This window comes from Rhopilema esculentum, chromosome 17, assembly GCF_057945365.1.
Source record: "Rhopilema esculentum isolate cy_ngs chromosome 17, ASM5794536v1, whole genome shotgun sequence".
NCBI lineage: Eukaryota > Metazoa > Cnidaria > Scyphozoa > Rhizostomeae > Rhizostomatidae > Rhopilema > Rhopilema esculentum.
This window is the reverse complement of record NC_142831.1, coordinates 4445719-4467676: the sequence shown is the minus strand read 5'-3', so window position 1 is coordinate 4467676 and position 21958 is coordinate 4445719. Positions and strand designations below refer to the sequence as shown.

General features: G+C 36.7%; 2 protein-coding genes across 3 annotated transcripts in view; both read right to left on the bottom strand.

The window, feature by feature from the left end:
• Positions 1-362: 362 nt before the first annotated feature.
• LOC135681764 (uncharacterized) lies at positions 363-7357 on the bottom strand. Its single transcript, XM_065196368.2, has 2 exons — positions 6768-7357; positions 363-4156 (listed from the first exon to the last, which is right to left on the bottom strand). Exon 2 carries the CDS (start codon positions 4144-4146, stop codon positions 2488-2490), a length of 1659 nt encoding a protein of 552 aa, XP_065052440.2. The 5' UTR covers positions 4147-4156; positions 6768-7357; the 3' UTR covers positions 363-2487.
• Positions 7358-10105: 2748 nt separating this feature from the next.
• Positions 10106-21958, bottom strand: part of LOC135695246 (anoctamin-4) — a 29508-nt gene continuing 17655 nt past the window's right edge. For both annotated transcript variants that reach the window (XM_089113371.1, XM_089113372.1), the window contains 13 exons: positions 21708-21790; positions 21150-21227; positions 20834-20908; positions 19846-20007; positions 19166-19202; positions 18859-18970; positions 17747-17798; positions 17021-17118; positions 16218-16351; positions 15433-15638; positions 14450-14649; positions 12927-13059; positions 10106-12302 (listed from right to left, as the gene is read on the bottom strand). In XM_089113371.1, coding sequence (XP_088969497.1) covers positions 12147-12302; positions 12927-13059; positions 14450-14649; positions 15433-15638; positions 16218-16351; positions 17021-17118; positions 17747-17798; positions 18859-18970; positions 19166-19202; positions 19846-20007; positions 20834-20908; positions 21150-21227; positions 21708-21790 — 1526 coding nt within the window. In that variant the 3' untranslated portion in view covers positions 10106-12146. The remainder of the gene's footprint in view (positions 12303-12926; positions 13060-14449; positions 14650-15432; positions 15639-16217; positions 16352-17020; positions 17119-17746; positions 17799-18858; positions 18971-19165; positions 19203-19845; positions 20008-20833; positions 20909-21149; positions 21228-21707; positions 21791-21958) is intronic.

The window sequence follows — 21958 nt, the reverse complement described above, 5'->3', positions numbered from 1 at the left end:
GCATAAAGTTTTTTGAAGGAAGCCAGTAAACTATTAGCTCTCACGAATTAAAAGGAACATAATCTACAACAAAAATCAAAGATTTGCATTTAAAAACTCTCACCTTCAGTCGTGTTTTCCTTTCAGTCATGACATAAAGCTTTTTCGAACACGGGCCTAAATATTTGCAAAATTTTTTTCGCATTGCCACAACCTCAAAGGTGTTAAGGTTTGATTCAAAGAACATCAAGAAAGAATCTAAAACTTCAAAAGATTATCTCCCATAAGGCCGAATACCATTACTCTTTGATTTCTGTGGCTTTCCTATTCCAACCGGAATTCGTGAGACAAGAAAAGGAAAGGACTGTTTTCAAGTTTTAGTTTGATGTCTCATTTTTGGCTCTTTCCCATTCAGTACTCTGTTTGTACTCTGCTATATAAGAAATGGAATACAGTTTGTCAGTTATTCAATTGAAATAGAAAAGGGTTGAAGACAGCAAATGCTTAAGAAAACGCAAATGTCAACTATATTTTACAAATACTTGCAAGCATATATAATGTTGATAAACCATTACCCATTTACAATCCCATACAATCAATTTAAAATATTTACATCTACTTTACATTTCATCACAAATGCTTACTCAGGTACGCGCGTCTAAGTTCATAACATTCATAGACGACGCCTTGAACTCTGAATAAAAGAACCGAGCAATTAATCTCATTGAAAGCAAGAGGAACATTGCCAACTGCCTTTCTTTGAGAGACCTCCAGGTAGTTCTATTGCTATCAGGAAACGCCCCAAGACCAGACTTTCCAAGATTCCTATGGCATGACATTGTCATAACAATGAATTAATTTGTTTAAATTTTTCATTTAAAGAAGTAGAATCCACTCAATGAAAACAAAGTTTCATTTTTCATCTTTGTTTTAAGTGATTATTCCTCATGGATATTTATTTAGCAAACTATTTCAATCATAAATGATGGGCGAGGCTCCATCAATATTAGCGGTAAAAACCGAGTCCGGATAAGTTAAGTAACGGATGGTTGGACTAAGAAAAATTAATAGAAAGCATCTATCTTCCTTAGTTTGTAGGCCTTTCTCTTAATTCCGTTGGTTCGAATGTTTTGGTCTTTAACCCAAACGGTAAAGTTAACAGACTTATGTGAATAAGGTGATGGGTTTCAGAATTAATTTGAATATTGCAAAGGAAATATGTCGAGATACATTTGTTTGATACTATAATTAAAACAATATTTTATGAGTTAGGTGAGAAAGCAGAAGCAGAATGCAAATAGCGTCTTATTTGATCTGGTTCCTACTTCATCTTGTAAATTTCCTGTTCTAAGACAAAGTAGTCGATGCTCAATCTTGCTATCTACGGAACTTGGTCGAAAATGTGTCCCAGATTTGAAACCGGCATGTTGAAAATTAGTCGATACAGAAATCGTCATGTCGTTTGAATTGTTCGATTGCGTGTAACTGCCTTTTAAATATTCAAATATTTTAAAAGTATTACCCGCAAGAAATGTTTTCACTGCAGCAGCAAAATTCCGGTGAAATTTACAGGAAAACTAAAATTTTGAAAACTGTGTCATTTGCAGCCTGACTATCTAAGCAACATGAAATCTCGTTACAGACTAACTTCAACGTGAGGATCGTAATTTTAGGATCTATTTTGGCAATTACGAAGATGAAAAATTTACATCGCTAACTCGGTACAGAAAATTAGATTTTCCAGCTTCTGTCCAGATGTTGGCTTGCTTCTTCACAAGAGCAGCCCACGCTAAAGTAACCAAAACAACATCGGACGGGGGTTACCTCTTTAATAGCAAATTCAGGCGGGACAAGGTAGACCACAGCTGAGCGGCAGCTTTGAGCGTCTCCTTCGTTGCGGTTTTTGAAATATTTAACCAGGGAGATTCATATTTTTACAGCTGTCAACTTTACAACTACAATTACAATTTAAGCAAAGAATTCTATGTACATATAAGATCAGCAAAATAATGCAATATAATGATCTTGCATGAACGCAAATAGTATTTTTCAACGTTTCCAGAGTTTTCCAAGGGTGTTGTCACAAGAAAGGCCTCAGTTTTGTGACAGACAATCTGTGTGGCTTTAAACAGAGCCAGACTGCAAAGTTTGGATATGCGCGTTCCCCGCGCAATAATTTCTTCCTCAAATCCCGTCCGCGCATTTTTGCAGATTTAGATTATTCCACGCAGTTGCAGCACGGGCTTCAGTGTGAACCCGGCGCACAGCCTCAACACGAGGCATAAAAATGCAATTAAAAGAAATCCCGCAGCTCTTTACCTCCTATTTTGCGAGAATATTTGTTCCCGCGCAAGTGTAAGCGGCAGAAAAAATTCTACGGGCACAAAAAAAACTTTGCGCTCTTGAAACAAAGTTGATGTTTACTGACTCTGTGCCCAGTTAAGGCAAGACGGACACCCAATTAAGAGGCCTAGCTTTCGAGCAGAGACGTCTACTGCATATTTCTGTTCATATCTGCATCCCAGGTTCTACGCTCCCTTCTGTGATATCAGTATCTTGAGTGTCAGCTCGTTCTCTCGGTTTATGACAGGGAGATGAAAAGTCTAATGAATCTACTGATTCCTGCGAAGAGAAAATATTCATGTGGTACTTTCCTTCACACATGTTGACTATCTGTTCTGCGGGTTGAAGCTCAACCTCCTGATGCTCTTTCCAAAAAAGAAGCCTGCGAAGGAGCATTTTGTTCACCTTTTTGTGATTTCCCTTCTGATGTATGGCTTCCGTTGTTGGGTCGATAGCACTTTCTTGGTTAGGTGTATAAGAGTCGTTATTTTCAGAATTCGTACGTAAAATGCCCAAAAGCCTTGGTGGTGGAGAACCAGGCTTGTAGTTACCTGTAGGGCTGATTGTGAAAGCTGATCCAGTGGTATCTTTCTGTAAAGTTGCTTTTGCTTGGACAGCTGCAGATAAGATCTTTTCAGGCTGATATGTTGGGCTGGAATTTTGCTTCTTTCTTCCCTTCTCAATCTCCTCTTCCTCGTTTTCTTCAAGCACGGGGTTCACTCTCCCTAATCCAGGGGCTGCAGATCTTATTCGGTGGCAATTTTGTTCATGTCGATCCATCGGTGCATCATTTGTTATTTCGACCTCCACAGTGGTTGAATCATGTTTCTCTTGCAAAGAACTAAAGGTACTTTCTTCAAAGATCCCCGACTCGCATGCCAAAGATGATGAACTTTTTCTTTTCTTGGCTGGTCCTTGACAGAGGGCACTCTTCCCCGTCAACGGACTTGTTGGCGTTGTTACTCGATCTCTGTTTTGGCACGGCGTGCCACTGCTGCGAGTTTCGGTGGCAGAATTGATGTTGGCATTAGCTCTGCCATTCTTCTTCAGTGACAAACGAAAGGTTTTTGCCACAGCAGCCCTTAAATCCCGTTGAAACAAAATGTAGATGATCGGATCGGTAAGCAGTGCAGTAGCATGTAAGAAATCAGAACTCGGCAAGGGTCCCTTATTGATATATCCTATGACACTTGGGACAATTTCGAATAGGACAAATGTCAAAAGTATCAAGGAGGTGACACGGATGAACTGGCTGTTTTCAACTCGTCTTCGACTGCCATTTGGGCGCCCTCTCGCAAGTCTATGCAAAATTGATGCATACGTTATGAAGAAGAATACAACAAAGAGCCCAGCAAAGGCCATGAATAGCTCTCTCGTGAACACGATTTTGAAGTACTTTATGTCCAAGATTGAAAATACGACTGACGATGTCAGAAATATTATCCACAGAACAACCAATACTTTTTTCGTTCTGCTTTTCTCCATCAATATCATGTGTTTCAAAGGAAAATTGCATGCCACAAATCGATCAAACAAGATTGAAAACATTGCTATGTACCATATAATTCTAACATTAATGAGGCATATCATCAGAATTCCAAATGCATGCAAAGCAGCTGCATTCTGGCTGATCAAAAGAACTGTATCTCGCAGAAGCCATAGTACTGCACCAGTTATTTCAGTCAGACTTAAATTCACCAACAAGATACCCTGGGTCTTCATTCGTCCACCACGTTTACAGAACAGTCTTATTCCATACGTATTCAGCACTATGGAGCAGCCTAACAGACATGCTGCCACAATGTAATAGTTCTTGAAATCCATTTCGTCAGTTCTACAAAACAAGAAGCTGAAGAATATCAGGTAACACAAAATCGTCAATTTATAGCCAAGAGCTATAAGTTGAACAAACAAATTAACTATTTATAAGCCACAGATTGCTACAATGCAATTTACTCAGATTCCAGAAACTCCCACGATTCTATCTTCGTGACATAATTCCTTGTGTGGGACAAGGCAGCTTTCTCCTTTAACACCAATTATTTGCCTAAATACCTTATGATTCATTTGCTGTCAAGGATTTTCTTTGCAATGGCTACTATGTTGTGGAGCTGAATCAAGGGTGCAGTGTCGTGAAATGAAGCAAGGGGGCCTTCGCCGAAAATTTCTTCAAGGCAGTATATCCCCCCATTGTTTTCAAAATCTCTGCATGCATCGTTGGTTTAATACATAAATAACAAATCAGAGTAAAGTACCACAATAGCGTACTTTTTCGAGCGAGTTGCTGTGAATTTTTTTTTGGTGTCAAAAGATTAAGTCAGTTTCGATGACATAAAGATTTTTTGTCGTGTTCGCCCGCAATAACTAATCTCGGATATTTAAAAGGCAGAGGAAGACCCGGTCCGTCCCATTGTTTTATTAGATTCTTAAAATTTTCAAAATTTTCAGCGGATTTCAGATAATTTGGGTAGGCCATTCCAAATCTGTGGCCTGATTGACATAAGACTTTTGGATCCAAATGTTGTTTGATTAGGTCTAACATGGGCTAAGTTATTTGGATTTCTTAATGAATAATTTGACGAACGTAACTTAAAAATACTCTGCATAAAAGGTGGGTTCAACTGTTTTACTGTTTTGAATATTTCAATGCACAGAATTCTTTAACGAGCAACGAGCATCGTGCATTTGTCTGACTTCACAAGCAGAAGAATACCAGGCCAAGGGACAATAACTGAAATGGGAATTTACAAAGCTTTTCAGGGTTTGCAATCATCTCATTTTCTTCTAACCATGATAAGGCAATTCCCCTTTTTTTGCAAGATATTTAAAAGATCGCGCAGGTTTTTAGAAAACTAAGCAAGTGTATTGTCGTCTGCATAATTATAGAGCGTTGCTTGTATTATGAATAGAAATAAGTAATTTGTGTAAAAATTGAGCAGGACTGGTCCTAGTACAGAGCCCTGGGGTACAACAGACATAACCTCTTGAAAAGAGCTGTATGAATTGTTTATCCGAACACACTGTTTTCGTCTTTTTAGATGGGAATAAATTAGAACTAGAGCATCTCCATTAGATCCATACGCATGTAGTTTGGTGATGAGCAAATCACGTGGGATACAATCGAAAACTTTCGAACGATCCATTAAGACTGCACCAACGAGATAGTCATTATCAAGGCTAGTCTTCCAGTCTTCTATTAAGCGTATCAAAACATGTTGGGTTGCAAACTATAATGAGTTTGAATCTGAATTTGAGTTTGAATTTCTGTCTAGCTATTATCAATATTGAATGATTAAATGAATCTACTACGACCACAGAAAAATGCCATAATGTGAGCATTTGGAATTTGATGAAAGAAAGAAAACACGAAGATTAAAATAAAGATAAGAGGAAAGGAGGCCTAAGAAAAGCAAATATGGACGAAGGCAAATTCTGAAATTCTACGCACAGATATTCCTCAGTATGTGTCAAAGAGAACACATGTTTTAAAGATATGCATTGAAAGCATCAAAGCCATGTGCAACTTTATTAGTTTTGGTGCCAAAAACGGGAAAACAAAACAATTACAAAGCATTTCATAGAATTCCTTTTTGGCAGCAAGCTAGCCCACAAAAGCAGCGAACCACTTAAGGATAGTTTTGATGTCAACACAGAATTCAAGATCATTGAATAATTCATGAAGCTCTCGTCAGCATATAATTTTTTGTGCAGAGCAAACTGATAAGAATGCGTTTCCCATCTTTATATCTACCATTTCATAAGTGTCTTATGTAGCCAGAACCGTGGGAAATATTGTTCACACGCAGTATTCCCGCCTTACCCGCCTCTTCGATCCTAATCATTGGGATGAAAATGTCTCACTCTGAACGGAAAGTGTTCCTGCACAACAACTGCGTGAATGATTCTCTACATAACCGTCGCTACTTTAACTTTAGCAGTATTTTTACTTGTTAGTGGAAAATCTACTCCTCTCTCCTAAAAGAGAGAACACATGTCCTCCTAAACGAGAGGTTTCTCCTAAAAAGAAAAGTTAGATGTATCCGATGATTTTATCAAAAATTTGAGTAATGAAAATGTCATCATACTAAAGTGGATTCTTGAAAATGAATTTCATAGCGATTGTCAGTGAGAATCGTTGAAAAGGATGACTAAAAAAGATTTCGCTTAGTCATATAGCCATGCCACAAGACAACTGTAGAAAACTCAAGGGAGACAATATATGGAACAAGAAAATAACACTTTTGGCAAAAAATGCCAAGATCGCAAGAAGAAAACGTTTTTGGTCCCTGCTATAGAAAATTTTCAAACGAAAAGTAAACAAGGTCTGGTTTGATTGAAAACTCTACAGTTTGATGGCTCAAATACTACATTAGAATGATACTGTTTTCCAATTAAAACTACCTATAGTCTAACAGACTGAGATCACATGAATAAAAAGTACTTACAATATGAAACTCTTGACATATTCTTTATAAATTTCAGCTAAACTGATCTTCAGCTTGACGAGTTGATATACCGCACATGAAAAAGTATCCACTAGCGTTAACTGCTATTGCGATCTGGTTTTCTTATAACAAGAGGTGACCATTAGCACAACAATGCAAAGTAAACATCTTTTCGCACGTGATCAAAACAAACGCGTTGATTGCTATCTTTAACACGATGTTGACGCTATCTGATTTTAATTATCAACTAAAGTTTCTTTGGGATAAAATGACTCGCCATAGGTTGTCATATGACGTATTCAGATACGCGCTAGCAGTTGCTGTCTGAATGCATTTAGGCCAACAAATTCAAGCTGGTGATGTCATAGCCTTAATTTCGATGTTCCAATGACGACAAGGAGGAGTTTTTGTTATTGACAGGCATGTAAAGGTAGCTTAAAATTTCAGCTGGATCATCTTTTGATTAGCGTATTTCTTCCGGTGATCAATGTTGTTCGTACAGTGCACGCTCGTTAGTCCGGACACAGCGGATTCGTTTTTCCTCGTCTCTGGTCGGATATGCCAAATGTGAGAAAGTGGAATATAGCAGATATTAATAAATATTAATAAAAATGAATAAAAAAAAGGAAGCATGAAAATTAGAATAAATTATAGATCGATTGAATGGAAGTAAATATATTCAATTTATCACTGTGCTCATTTCATTTCATTTCAGTTTGATCACTTTGTCATGTGGGGTAGGAAAAAAATTGCACGAATCAATGTAAAAAATTGTGAATAATCGATAGTATGTTCGGATAACGAGAAAATTCCTTGGTCAAGTTCGGTTAATTGAAGTTCGGATAATTAGTGTTCGGACAAATAAGGTTCATATGACCAAAGTTCGGATAATCGAAGCTCGGATAACTGAACGTTCCGACAACCGCAGTTCCAATAACCGAAATTCGGGTAGCTGAAGTTCAGATAACTTTAGTTCGGATAACTGAAGATCTTAAACCGAAGTTTGGATAACAGCAGTTCGGATAACCAAAGTTCGGATTAAACTATTATTTACTTTCATATGCCAAAACAAGGCAAAATCTCAAAGCCTCATTATTTGAAAACAAAAACGTTTCAAAAAGCCTTGACAAGACGTTTCTTGAGATCCTACGTTCGCGCCCAAAACACTATTAGAATCAACGGTCTGATTACGCGATAGGTTTTCAATTTCTAAAAAATATGCGAGGCTCTTAAAGTTGTGAGAAATTTTGGAGACTTGGAGAACTTCTGCTAGGAAATAACGAGACTATGAATCTCTGCTTCTTCTGAAAGTTCTATTTACAGGGGCAACGTAAAGTAGAAAATTGCAAAAATAGCATATTGTCTCAACAGTTTTGTCCGGGATTGCAGCTATCTTTCATGAATAAACTCGTCAAAACTCGATATATTTTAGAAAATGCTAGTTTTTATTAAGCGTCACCTCTGATACAGGTTTATTAAAATCAAAATCAAAATTCAGATTATACCAAAAATTGCTTCCGTTGACCTTGATAATTGTTGTTTGATTTTGGTATCTTTCAGCGAGTCGTTACTCCACATACAAACACATCATTGGTAGATTAGTTTGGTTTCTCTCAAATCTTCATGATAAATAGTCACTTAACGGGGAGGTTGTAATCTCTGGTATTTTCGAGCTTCATAGAAAATATCGATCTTCCTGTATCTCCACGAGGTCGTGTTTAATTCCAGAATGAAAAATCTATCTACAAATGAAATAAACACATTTACTTTGAAAGCAGCACTAACCCTAACCTGGGTGCCAGAGTATCCATAATTTAGTTTTCAAAAATGGTATCGGAGTCCAATCTTAAAGACATTTATTAGTGTAGGAATCGTTAAAGGATCCTCTGTCCTTTCCCTTCTCTTACACTACTTCCTGTCATTGTATCAGTCTATAGTACCGGGTTTCTGCTATAGAGTTTTTTGCGAATACTCTGGCTTCATTTTCCTCTAGATTTTGAATGTTGCGATGACTTGCGTTTCTGCTTTCTAAATATGCCCGTGATGATAAAAGAAATTGATAGGAAATTTCAGTTCTCAACAGGAATCACTCAAATTGCCTGACTTTACTTAACACAAAACTCTTTTGGATGAATTCGGTAAAAATCTTGTCTTTTATTAATTAACTGATATCATTCTACCTACAGCTGCAGTTGTATGGAAATTTCACTTGGCAGAATATGTTTACATATTTACGCTACCTGAATGGAAATTAACACTGAAGGCGGAAAAGGCACAATTAAGGTGTACCTGCAAAGTAAGCAAAGATTTGGTGAAATGCAACGATAGCATGAAAAAATTCATCATCAAAATTAACAGTTACGAAGCTGGAACTTCCAATCAAAGAATTTTCACCAGCGATCGAAAGATACATAAGTAGCATAAATTGCGTGAGTAATGCAGAACGATACGTTAAAGTAATGTAATAAACGCAATGTTATGTAAAGCTACACAAGAAATTGAATGTAAAAGAGCTTCGAGTAAGTCTGTAGCGATATTGGAAATAATATAGGGGCCTCTTGCGTTGAATGTTGCAAAACAATACCAAAGAAGAAATTGGCTACAGCCTCCTGTTAACCCCTAGCTCTGCAGCCCTGGTTTCAAGGGATTTAAAAGAATGAAGGAAGCTTCTAGAAAAAATTAGAAGGCAGTTAGAGATAATTGTTGATTGAAGAAGTAGAAGTAGAACAAGTAGTTCAAAATATCAAATTTTGGGCACTTATGCAAATAAAATGTTTTCAATTGTTTTCGGGCTTCATCTTCATGGAACAGCCTGGAAATTGAAATAAAAAAAATGTTTACTAACGCGAGAACTGTAAAAATTGGCATTGTAGGTGTTTGTTTACATCTTTGCGTTACCTGATTGGCTGACCATATATGGTGGGAAACCTGGCTAACAGCTTAAGACAGTACGGCTTTGATATTAATTTTAACAACACAAAGAAGTAATTTACAACAATTGATGTAATGATACTGTGTCAAACTCAATCACAGAAAGGGCCAAATATGAAACGTCTGTGTCGCAAGCCAGGCAGAATGAAAATGTATTGAACAAGCAAAAACTTTTCTCTTTTAATTGAGCCTTCAGCTAGACACCCTTGATCTACTACCCGCTTGGTGTTTTGATAACGTTGTTTGACAACTCAGCAATTTTCAAAATCAAGATAAGCATAAATTTGATTGAGTATATAAAAACTGATAAGCTGAAATAATGCACGTACTGTGAAAGCTGTAAAAAATTGAGCAAAATAAAATCAGCAATGAAAACTTAATCAGAATTCGAAGAACGACAAAACAAGTAGCAGGTTATGGCGAATTGAGCCATTGTCAAAAATATTGTCACGCGAACAGAGGCTGGCGGGACACCAAAGTAGATTTGCTTGCAATCTATATCTTATCAAAAACAATTCACGAGTTAAGTAATCGAGTTAGATTCGAGAAATAGACACAACGGTGTACTATGTCAACACACTGAGAACATCTTTGAAGTAGGTATGCCCCTTAATCGTGTCCCTCCCCATACCCTGTCTCCCCATCTCCACCACCCCGTCTCCACCACCCCGATCTCCCTTTTCCCATGTATGAGCATACACAATAACGCTCGTCTGCAAGGTGGGAAAAGAATAAAGATCAAAGAGGATGTAGGTGGTGGCTTGAGGTGGGTTGGTTTCATTAACACGTGTACTGTAAATAATCGTAAGATGAATGTTAGTCCTTGTTTGATCATTTAATGCTAGTTTGCTATAAAAACCATTCGCATATTTCACAGTATGATATTGTTTGTGCCCGGCGAACATTTGTGTCTCCTTTAAGTTTGAGTTTATAGCTTTTAATTAAGAAACCTAACTTAAGTAAATATACGTTTAGGGAATTTAAGTTACTTTAACATCGACTGTTCTTTTATTGCACTTCCTTCGAAATGATTAAAACCTTATACCAATCTTACGAAAGCCCAAAGGCATATAAGATAGCTACATGTTGAAACAATCAACAGAGCGCAAAGGTTAACTAGAATCAAATTCATATGCAAAGAAACATCATAATACAACAATTAAATTAATATTTCAATCGTATGTGGGCTTAAATGGTCTGCTAGACCAAGGGTGAGTCGTAGTACGCGAATCAATTCTAAAGCGCGTGACTCCACTGTCACCGGGAGTCTAGACAATGCTTATACATAAAAGAGTAACTGCCAACAATCTATTTCGTACCTTTTATCTTACCATCCGACCCTTTCTCTGAATCCCTTTCACTTCAATCTTTTTTACCTTTACGCTTCTATTAACATACTCACACTACTGTATGTAATCACATTATTACACCTCTTTCTGGAAGATACAAGACGGATATAAATATGTTTTAAGCCATGAGTCTGGGCAGGCTCAAAATAGACAACCAATGAGGGTCGATCATGATAACTTGCATGTAGCTGCTTATGTATCTTGTGTGTTGTTCGCTTGAGTCAAATAACGCAATAGCTAAAACTTTAATGAGAGATCTCTCATAGCTTCAAAAACTTAAAGATGAAAAAGGCTTTGAAAAAAGCAAACATTTGGGTAAATTAAGCTTTTCGTCTGACACTCTTCAGAGTTTAAACCGTCAGAACATAGACCAAAAACTCTACGCTAGGAAATATATATACCCAGTTGTGTGGTACCTCAACAGTCATGTGCTAGTGTTTCTGATTGGCCTATTCTAGCGTAGAGTTTTTTGATCTATGTTCTGACGTTTTAAACTCTGAAGAGTGTCAGACGAAAAGCTTTAGTTTGCTTTTTTCATAGCCTTTTTCAAATTTTGTACCACCAAAAGATTTTTTAAACTTGAAGATCGTATTCCCAGAAACCGCTATTTTTAAACAGCCTTGCATTAAATTCGTTGGGTTTGATTAAACCTTAACTTAATTTAATCAAATTACAGCAATCGTGTGAAAGGCAGCTCTTCCCTAAATCATCTTAAAAGCACTATGTCCCGTCAGTCAACTGTTCGGAGATAAAAATAGACTCTGCAGCGCGTTTATAATCGAGAAAACAGTGTGAATTACTCTTACATTGACGATTGGATACTTAACAAAAGGTCTATTGTGTAGTCCAACCAATGAGAAATTTAGATGGGTATTATGCGTCGGGACATATTGCATAATACCCATCAAAAATCGCATAATTATAGAGATTCGTCATTGACACAAGCATGTTATTTCACAAATAATACAAAAGTACAAATACCCAAAATGTCACTTATTAAATTACATGGTCCATAAGACAGTACTCATACTAGTGTACCAGTACTCAAGCTTAAATCTCAATACCAGTATCTTTCGAGCCAATAAACTTCTTTTTGCATTTAAAGCATATCCATTTCGCTTTGCGTAGAAACAATGTCTTCAGATATCAGCGCTTTCTTAGCAAGGAAGGCCTCTTTTTTGACTTGGTTGTCAAGATGTTTGGGCACATCAGGAATGACCCAGGCGAGAAGACCAGTAAGAAAGAACACCAGATGCTGTTTAAGAAAAATCATTGAGAGTGAATGCGTAATCATGCAAATAAAGAGAGAGAAAAAAGTCAACATAATGTCATTCGAAGTAAGTAATTTTGGTGGAAAATATGTTTGGTACCACAAACCCTCGAATTCTCCCCCCCCCCCCCCTTACCATGTCAAAGCCCCCATTCCGAAACTTCTCCTGTATTATCCATCTTGTACACTCCTCTTGTGTTATGCATTGTTTTAACATAATTGTTTTATTAGCTTAGTGCAAGGAAAACGATAAAGATCATACTCAAAGCCAATGCAGAAAACCAATTCCAGTAGAAGTCATACAAAGTTTTCGCATCCAGGCAGACCTTGTCAAAATCGCATTTTAGGTAAGGCTCCATTGCTGTATTTCTCAAGCACTGCTTGTAGGAAAAAGCAGTGCCGGACTTAGCTAAAAATGGGGCTGAAACTATAGACCAAAAAGGACCTTTTATTGGGCCAATTCAGCTTCAGGAAAATACTATATATTTCATCTGGGCCTATTTCGGGGAAAAGCCTAATGCTCAGGTACCGATAGAGCCAATTTAAATCTGGCCCTGGGACAAAGGTCCTAGCTATTGCAAAATATGGATGAGTTTGAATTGGACCTACCTCAAAAACAACAACAAAGAACAACTTGCCAGCGACGATATGCCAGTGTTCGGTTTTCAAGTGATACGCATGTGGATTGCGCACCGTAGTGCCGTTGAAATTCATATAAGGTGATTCATAATATCCACGATACCTGGTAAATAAATTCAATAAGTGTCAACGGTTTGTTAGGAAACAATCGGATTACAACCGGAGTAACAAATCAATATTATGCAAAAACTAGCAAACAATGACAGTGACACATCAAAACAGCTTAGCTGTGACACATCAGTGACACATCAAAACAGCAAAACTGCCTAAAATTCTGTAACATATTGACCATTTATCAATATTTTTGTTTCTCAAGAATTTAGGTGGGGTTTAAGATAAACCCTTCCACCTAGCACTAAGCATTACATAAATGTTCCTTCCTTCCTTCCTTCCTTCCTTCCTTCCTTCCTTCCTTCCTTCCTTCCTTCCTTCCTTCCTTCCTTCCTTCCTTCCTTCCTTCCTTCCTTCCTTCCTTCCTTCCTTCCTTCCTTCCTTCCTTCCTTCCTTCCTTCCTTCGTTCCTTCCTTCCTTCGTTCCTTCCTTCCTTCCTTCCTTCGTTCCTTCCTTCCTTCCTTCCTTCGTTCCTTCCTTCCTTCCTTCCTTCCTTCCTTCCTTCCTTCCTTCCTTCCTTCCTTCCTTCCTTCCTTCCTTCCTTCCTTCCTTCCTTCCTTCCTTCCTTCCTTCCTTCCTTCCTTCCTTCCTTCCTCCTTCTTTCTTTCTTTCTTTCTTTCTTTCTTTCTTTCTTTCTCTTTCTTTCTTTCTTAATTCCTTTCCTTCCTACCTCTTTTTTGTTTTTTTTGCGCAGGGCCACCGAAGAAGTTTTGGAGGGCCTAGAGGCAAAGCTGAAAGACTGAAAAAAACTGTTGCGACCATGCCCTTTAGATTAGCTTAAAATACATATCAGAATATTTCTAGCAGTCATTTTCTTGCAATGGTTTACAATTTTCACTACTATTAGGCATACCTTTATTACTCAATGGAGTCGTGCGTGTTGTACGTCGACTAATGAACAAAACTTGATATAATAAAATAACGACTTTGTACAAAAAATAAATATTGATTACGACGTTTCGAGCATAGCTCTTCATCAGGTGGAACCTTGAAACCTTGAAGGTCAAACCTGATGAACAGTTATGCTTGAAACGGCGTAATTAATATTTATTTGTTGTACAAAGTCGTAATTTTATTGTATCAATTTTTTTTCATACCTTTGTTACGTTTGATTAATTCAATTCTCAAAATTGAATTCATTACTTTCTGAGGCCCCCTAGACCTCGAAGCCCTGGCGCAATTTACCCCCCCCCCCCCTCTCTCCGTCCATCTCTCAGCGGTCATGTCTTTCTGTGTCCTAACTGTTTTCCATTTTCCTATTTCTATCTTTCCCTTTCGTCTTTCTTCTGTTCCTTTTATGCTATACTTCTTTCTACTCTTTCTTTATACTGTTTTCTCTTCAGCTCATCAAGCATTTCTATACAAGCAACAAAAATTTTTACCTGCAGTATGGGTTTCCAAGTTCGCATTGTCCCAGTCTGTTTGTCAGGTTCATCACTGGCCTTTCTTCAAGTGGGAAATCTCTCATATCGAAGCATGACAAGCTATCTGCAATAAAACCTTCCAGCGTTCCATTTGCTTGCACAGCAAACCGGTAGTAGAGTCTTTGCACGAACTCCGATACAAAAGCAATCACAAAAGCCTTTGAGACAAAAAACAAACGCAATCAATACCGCTTGTATGAGCAAAAATCTAATAGGTTCTGATTAATCTTTTCTAATATCATGTAAGGAAATATTATGTATGGGCTACTGTAATAAGCATCTAATTATATCAAACCTATATATCTCATATGTAGCGAATTTAAGCATACTGTCTGCCAAAAAATTTACCTTATAAGTAAAACATTGCTACAAAACTCTTAGTTGTTCTTTAAATCGACTAAGCAAATTCGTTAAACTAATCTTCTATCTAAACTTAGAATCTTTTCATAACTGGAAGTATCTTTATATAATTATATATACAAGATGGCCTGTAAACTATATTCGCTTTGCTTTTCTGACGTTCTGCAGCAACAAAATTTTTCAATAGAGTAGCTTAGTAGTGACGATTCGTTCACATAACCTTATTAAAAACAATAAAATACCTCTAGAAGTGCAAAAAAGTTGAATATAATGCAAGTTGGCTGGGAAACAATAAGTAGAATAACTGGATTTTGCTAACGGATGACTGCTGTTCTAACCAGGTTTATAAATTTTGGAACAAGACAACATTACAGGTCTTTTCATTTGATAGGTAAAGAGCCTGTGCTTATGTGACTATATTTCAGCCAATTTGTGACATACTTAATTGATTTTCCTAACTCGGAGGCATTTTTTCATGTTTTTCTTTCAGCTTTGATTGCCAAAACTAAAAATTGTCATCATTTTTAGCCAATCTACAATATTCCTTTATTCTATCTAAAGATAAGCTTAAAAGAACTTACATTTATGACAACCGAGAGTTTGACAACAGACTCGAGGATCGGGTACCATATGCCAATATCTTGGACCTTCTGGGCCAACGGTCGACGATACAACACCACAAATTTGTACGCATCCACTCGGATCTCTATCATGTTATTTATAAGGGCAAAAAACGGTCCAAGCGGAAAGGCTGCTACAAATATTGTAATGAATCCAAACTGGATAACTAGAAAGAAAAAAACATCTTTAAACTCACGAGGAAAAAATGAGTTATATTTAAAAATCCGTTAATCCAGTGAAAATCCAGTGCAAAGACAATCGAGTTTGGTAATCGACATTTCAATGATAAGATCTCATTACTTTCTATTAAACTATATGTTATGTGTTATCTTCAAAAGAGTACAAGCTTGCTAAATGCTAGGACGTATATGTTTCTTTCATACAACTTTGATTTCATTCGAAAACAAAACTCTCGTTGGGTGTGTTAAAATTTCTTCGGGTAAGTTCCATATTCACATACAGTAGAATCCCGTTATAACGTACTCGGTTATTACGTACTTTCGGATATAACGTACTGGTGTGCTTGGTCCCGGTAAAAGGTGTGCTTGGTTTTAGTCAATTTTTACTTACTCTCGTTACAACGTACTACGGATATAACGTACTTAATACAATGGTCCCTTAAAGTACGTTATAACCGGATTCTACTGTATTCTTGCCATCGAATTATTCATGCTTCTAACGCTTCTAACGCACAAAGAAGAAAACTCTAGTGCCTATAAAACTCTGATGATTATAATAATCATACCCATTTCAAGGTATTCATCAAACAGCCCCTGTTGTGAAACTTCTGTTAACTTGTAGTCTCTATCCCATCGGGCTATGTTTGCTATCTCATCATCGGTTAATGTTTTCCTTTTCCTCCACCAATTTTTGAGTTTCCTGCATAAAAAGCACGGTAACAAATTATAAAATATGCAAGAACAACAACAATGAAATATTTCAGTGAGCAAACAGGGTCCTGAAAATTGTACAGTTGTACGGTCAGCGGCCTGACCATAAACCAAAGAGTTTTGCTTACCACACCCCTATCTGAATTCTATAACAAGCTCCAACGGTTAAACCAAGTGTACGGTGGAAGGTGATATAAGCTTTTAGGGCTGATCCAGAACCAAAAGGAGTAATGCTGGCATTTTCTTCAATTCAACAACCTTCAATTCTGAGTTGATGCGTATAAAGAATCAACCATTAACAAATTGTCGTAGGCAAGAATTTACAATATCGTTTGGAAGCAGATGGCTCTAATATTGCTTGGAAATGCTAAACAAGACTGTCTGTGCAACTGAAATTATATCTATCAACTTTGGTTGAAATGCTCGCCATACTTATGAATATGCCAATGGAAATGAATGCCTGACAGTGTTACCAAAAAAAAATTAAAATGAAATCACACAGATTCATAAAAACGACAGGAGATAAAGCGAACAAAGAAAATGAAATCAATATAAAATAGGATGAATTAAGTCATTGAATTAACATTGAAAAAGAAAGCTATCGCCAACTTTAGGCGAATTAGGCCTATACAGAGCAGAGAACCAGTAAGAGACTTACGGGATAACCACTTCGATACACGTGTTGAAGACCTGCTTACCAACCATGATAACAAAGAGCTGGACCCCAAGTTCAAAAAGACAGCCAGCAGGGTTACACTGTTGATTAAAGAAAACATCATGGTTCGTGTGAAAATAAACTGACCAGGACTATCGAGAAAGGGTGAGCAATAAAAACAAAAGCACTGTAGGGGGATTCTTCGACAGTGACCGTCAAACGGCTGTCTTCTGAGATTCACTTTTGCGCCTTTGGTAAAGTTTGGTTCTTGCACAAATATGAGTTCAACGTTGCATAGTCGCCGAGAGTGTAATTAACTGCTTATAAAGAATGAAATTTCATTTTGTAATGAAGCAAAACCACTCACAGAAGTTAATGAGCAGCTCTTAGACTCATAAAAATATTTGATCAAAAAAAAGGATTTAGGAGTAAACAATTTTCCAAAAATGCAAACTTTGTGGATAGAATTTTCACACATAGGACTCTTCAACCGTTAAAGGGGCTTCGCAGGCTCTAATTGGTCACAACAACACTACTCAAACGCGCTAGTCATTGTCAATCCGAGCCCTGTGATCAATTTTCGTTCAACTTTTGGTCGTTATCGAATAACAAACAGAAGGATTATTTTGGATCAGTAATTAACATTTTTTCATCAGAAATTATATACCAAAGAAGTATTGCTTAGAAAAACCTTTATTCACTGAAGTTGTGTGATTGTTTTATACTTACTTCCTCTCTCCTGAACCCAAATATCTTGTTATATTGTCCAGGGCGCCCAGGACTGTAAAAGAAAGAAACTTTATAAGTATTTTGGTCATCAAGAATGGGTTAAAATTTATTCCAACGACATTCTTAAAAGGGCATTATAATATCACGCATGGAACGGTCTTAAGTGCTGAATACTTTGAGTCACTACTGAACATATCATTGTACTACAGTATGCTAAGCAACAAGTAGGTATACTGAAAACTTTACTAATACTTTTGAATACTCTGAAAACTACTGAATACCTTCTCATACTATTTGATACCAAGAAATATGGTAAGCCAATTGGATATATCAAAATAATACTGCATACTATTAGAAACTACCAAATAGGTTCTCCATCTATAGGACACTGAGAAATACTACCTGGTTCCAAAAGTAAGGATACTACTGGATACTTTCATAAACTACTAAATACTATGATCAACTACCAAAAACATTCTCATACTAGAGGATTCTAGGAAATGATACTTAGTAACCCAAAACAAGAATACTTGCGGATACTTCCAAATACTATTGAAAACTACGAGTAATTACCGAAGATTTTGTCAAACTATAGGATGCTGAGAAATAATACTTAATCACAGTGGTAAATCACAGTGTATATACTACTGAGCACTTCTAAATACTGTTGAATGCTATGAAAAACAACTGAATACTTTTTCATACCATTTTATACTAAGTAATATTGATTAGTAACCAAACTGGATACTTTCAAACAATAATGGTTACTATAAGAACTACCGAATACTGTCTAATACTGCAGAATACCAAGAAATACTACTCGGTAAACCAAAGTAACCATACTACTAGACACTTCCAAATACTATGAAATACTTTGAGCAACTACGAAATACTTTCTCACACTACAAGATGCTTGAAACAATACTTTTTGCTTTAAAGAAAGAATATAAACTATCAAATACTACTGGATACTTTCCAAAACTGCTTTAATCCAACGAGTACTAGTACCATAAAAGTTCCTGTGAAAGATCCACCAGCAAAAGTAAGAATGTACGCGAACGTAATGAAAGTCAGTGAATACTACAATGAAATAATCACTTTGAAATACGTACTCTAGTTTGAAAAATGCAATGTAAAACAGTGAGCCATAAAAATTGACAAACTGGAACAAATACATCTTGAAAGTGTAAGCGTCATCAAAATTGGTCTGGGTCCTTGGCAACTCTGAAACAATCGATTATGTGTTAATGAATAAAGATGGAAAGGCCATAGAATCAAGTTTCTCGATGAAATATAAAATAGAAAAATGATGATGTATTCATAGATGAGGTTAGTATACAATATATGTTAAATGTGTGAGGTAAATTACATATTAAGATAAGATAACCATATATATGCTTTAGAAAGGAAAAAGCTTACCCCATTTGGTTAAATAGAATGCAATTCTTTCATATAACTGTATAAATAAAAGAAAAATTTGTTCATGTTTTGAGACGATAAGAAATTATGCATGGAAGCTCTGGAAAAAGCCTTCAAAGGGGGTATCCTTGTAAACCATTAGGAAACGATGTCTCCCTTAAAACATATATCAAATCGTAGATTTATAAAGAAGAAAGATTGAGCAAAAATGCCAAAAATTTGAGCTCAAAACATTTATTACCCAATTTTAATTTTCTCAAAACATATTTATACATATTTATACTCCTAGAAAGCCATACAGGACATTGAGAGACTTAGACAACAAGACATAAAATCAATAAAATATTAAAATTCTTTGCTAGCCTAGCAACTTTTTGGTCTTCATTTCATGAAAATGCATTTCCAATACTCAGCACTGCTGTTATGAACATCAAAAACCACGTTCATTTCAAATCAATTTTTTGGCAGTAAAAAACTTGAAAATGGCTTTGAAAAAAGCACATATTATATAACATATTGGCTAAAAGCTTTTTCATCTGACACTGCTCAGAGCACAAAACGTCAGAATATTCTTTCGGATCCTTATTCTGACGCCAATATGATATAAAATGTTGGTTTTTTCAAAGCCCTTTTCAATCAATTCAGTTTATTTGAATACTACAAAAGAAGGTTCAACATACCTTGTTAAGAATCATAATGCAAATCAAGTTGACTGTGGCAGCGGTGAACGATGCAAACAAACTAATCCAACTGATGTCAAAATCTTGAGACTTTGCAAGGGTGATGGTTACAGCGACACGGTACATAATAACACCAAGCATAGCTGCTACAACCAGGGAAACCTGGAAATATAACAAACGCATTCGATGATACAATGTGAGTAAAGCATTAGAGAAATGATATTATTGAGGCAATAGATGAAGTGTGACCTTTTATCATGGCCCGTCTGTTCTGGACAGTTTTTTGGCGGTACAAAACTTGAAAATGGCTTTAAAAAAGCAAACATTATATAACATATTGGCTAAAACATCTTTTGTCTGACACTCCTCAGAGCAAAAAACGTCAAAATAAGGGAATATTTGTAGGCCCTTTAAAGGAAATGTGGATTATTGATGTACATAGACTGAAGTATAACGAAGACTCTATATTGAATCAAACAGAAGACGCCCAAGCTGTTACTGACATTAAGATTGAATTTGCCAAGGGACCAAAGAATCTAGGAGCACATAAGCTGTCTTTCTTAGGTTTGCTGCCCTCTTTTCCTGGGTTTGCGAAAAATTGCTCCTGAACAATTTTTTTAAACAAGGCTCCACTAATTCCATTGATCACACCTAATCGTAAAAAAATCTAATTCAAGAACCAAAAAGAGCCTGTTACAGGAAAGTAGGTTCCTTTTTGCGGGGGCTTACTGAAAAATTTCTTCAAAAGGAATTCTATTCAGACCACTAATAGACTTTATCATGGTTATTCGACTACCATACTCTCCTTCGGATCCTTTCTCTCTCCGCTTACCCCCCTCCCACCCCCTTTTCCTCTATTTTCTTCCTTCTACGATGCGCAGATCCCCGTAGAAGTTCTATGTAGCTTCTCTTATTTACTAGCAATTGATGCAGCTTTCCTGCAATCCTAACCAACAGAAATGAGTTCTCGAAAGAAAATAGCACCTACCATAAAAATGACGGTGAAGAAAGAACAAACAAATTTCGGTGTTTTTTCTCTTCCCCTTATAAAGGGCTCTTCGGTCTAAAAGGAAAAAAGTTTCAAATCAAGTAAGAAAGATGTGAGAGGTTAAGACAAAGGAATAACATCTTACATTATCATTCAAATGTTAAAATGCATCAAACGCTCGAGTAGTGATTTTAATCAGGATCTCTACAACGTTTGAATCATGAACGATATCAGCCGCGTTCAGTTGGCCAATTTGACAGAGCTATTTGAATTTGAGGCTACTGAAGGTAATGTTAGCAATGAAAACGATACTCACATCTGTGATTGGATTGGTTCTTCTATACCGCTCACCTTTGGCTAGCAATTTGTTCTCGTATTCGGCACGAGGCTGCTCCTGAAATAAAAACAGCAAATGGCTTCTAAGAAATCCTTGACCCTCGTTGGCAAAAAGCTCTCGCTTTTGAACCATATCCATGCACCAATCACCGCACATACACGATGGGGGGCTCTCACTAGACTAGTAAGCATTTACAACGGTTACCTAACGGTGAGTCAAAAACTAAAGGCAAATAACAAAATAATCTTCGAAAGAAGCGAATTTTTGCCGTCTTCTATTATTGTCATCCCTATGTTTATAATATATCGTGAATGGATGCAGTTTGCTCTTTTTTAACATATGCTATTAAGGATAATGTAGAAACAAACTGCCAGGATGCACTTTATCCTGCAATTTTGAATTTATTCTGCAATGCCAGTAGTCGCTCTTGTTAAATGAAAATGACTCGGGGCTACGACAATTCTATCAAGCACAACTACTTCGTAGCTAATATATTTAATAGTGTAGTTGAATGTCATTCCATAGTACTTCCGTTACCTCTTCATCCTCAAACCCAATGAGATCCCAGTCATATGATATCTCAGCCTGCTTCCGCTTCCAAAATTCTAGGAAGCATGTTGCTAAAACAAAAAAAACCTTTTTACTATTCTGCTCTTAATATAAAAAACCTACTCGATCAGTAGCCAGAAATGTCTTCCTATGTCGATGTCCAGATTTTCAGATTTTTTTACAAAAACAGTGTATCTCTGATCTAGCGACATTTCTCGTAGTTTCTTTGGACCCAATAA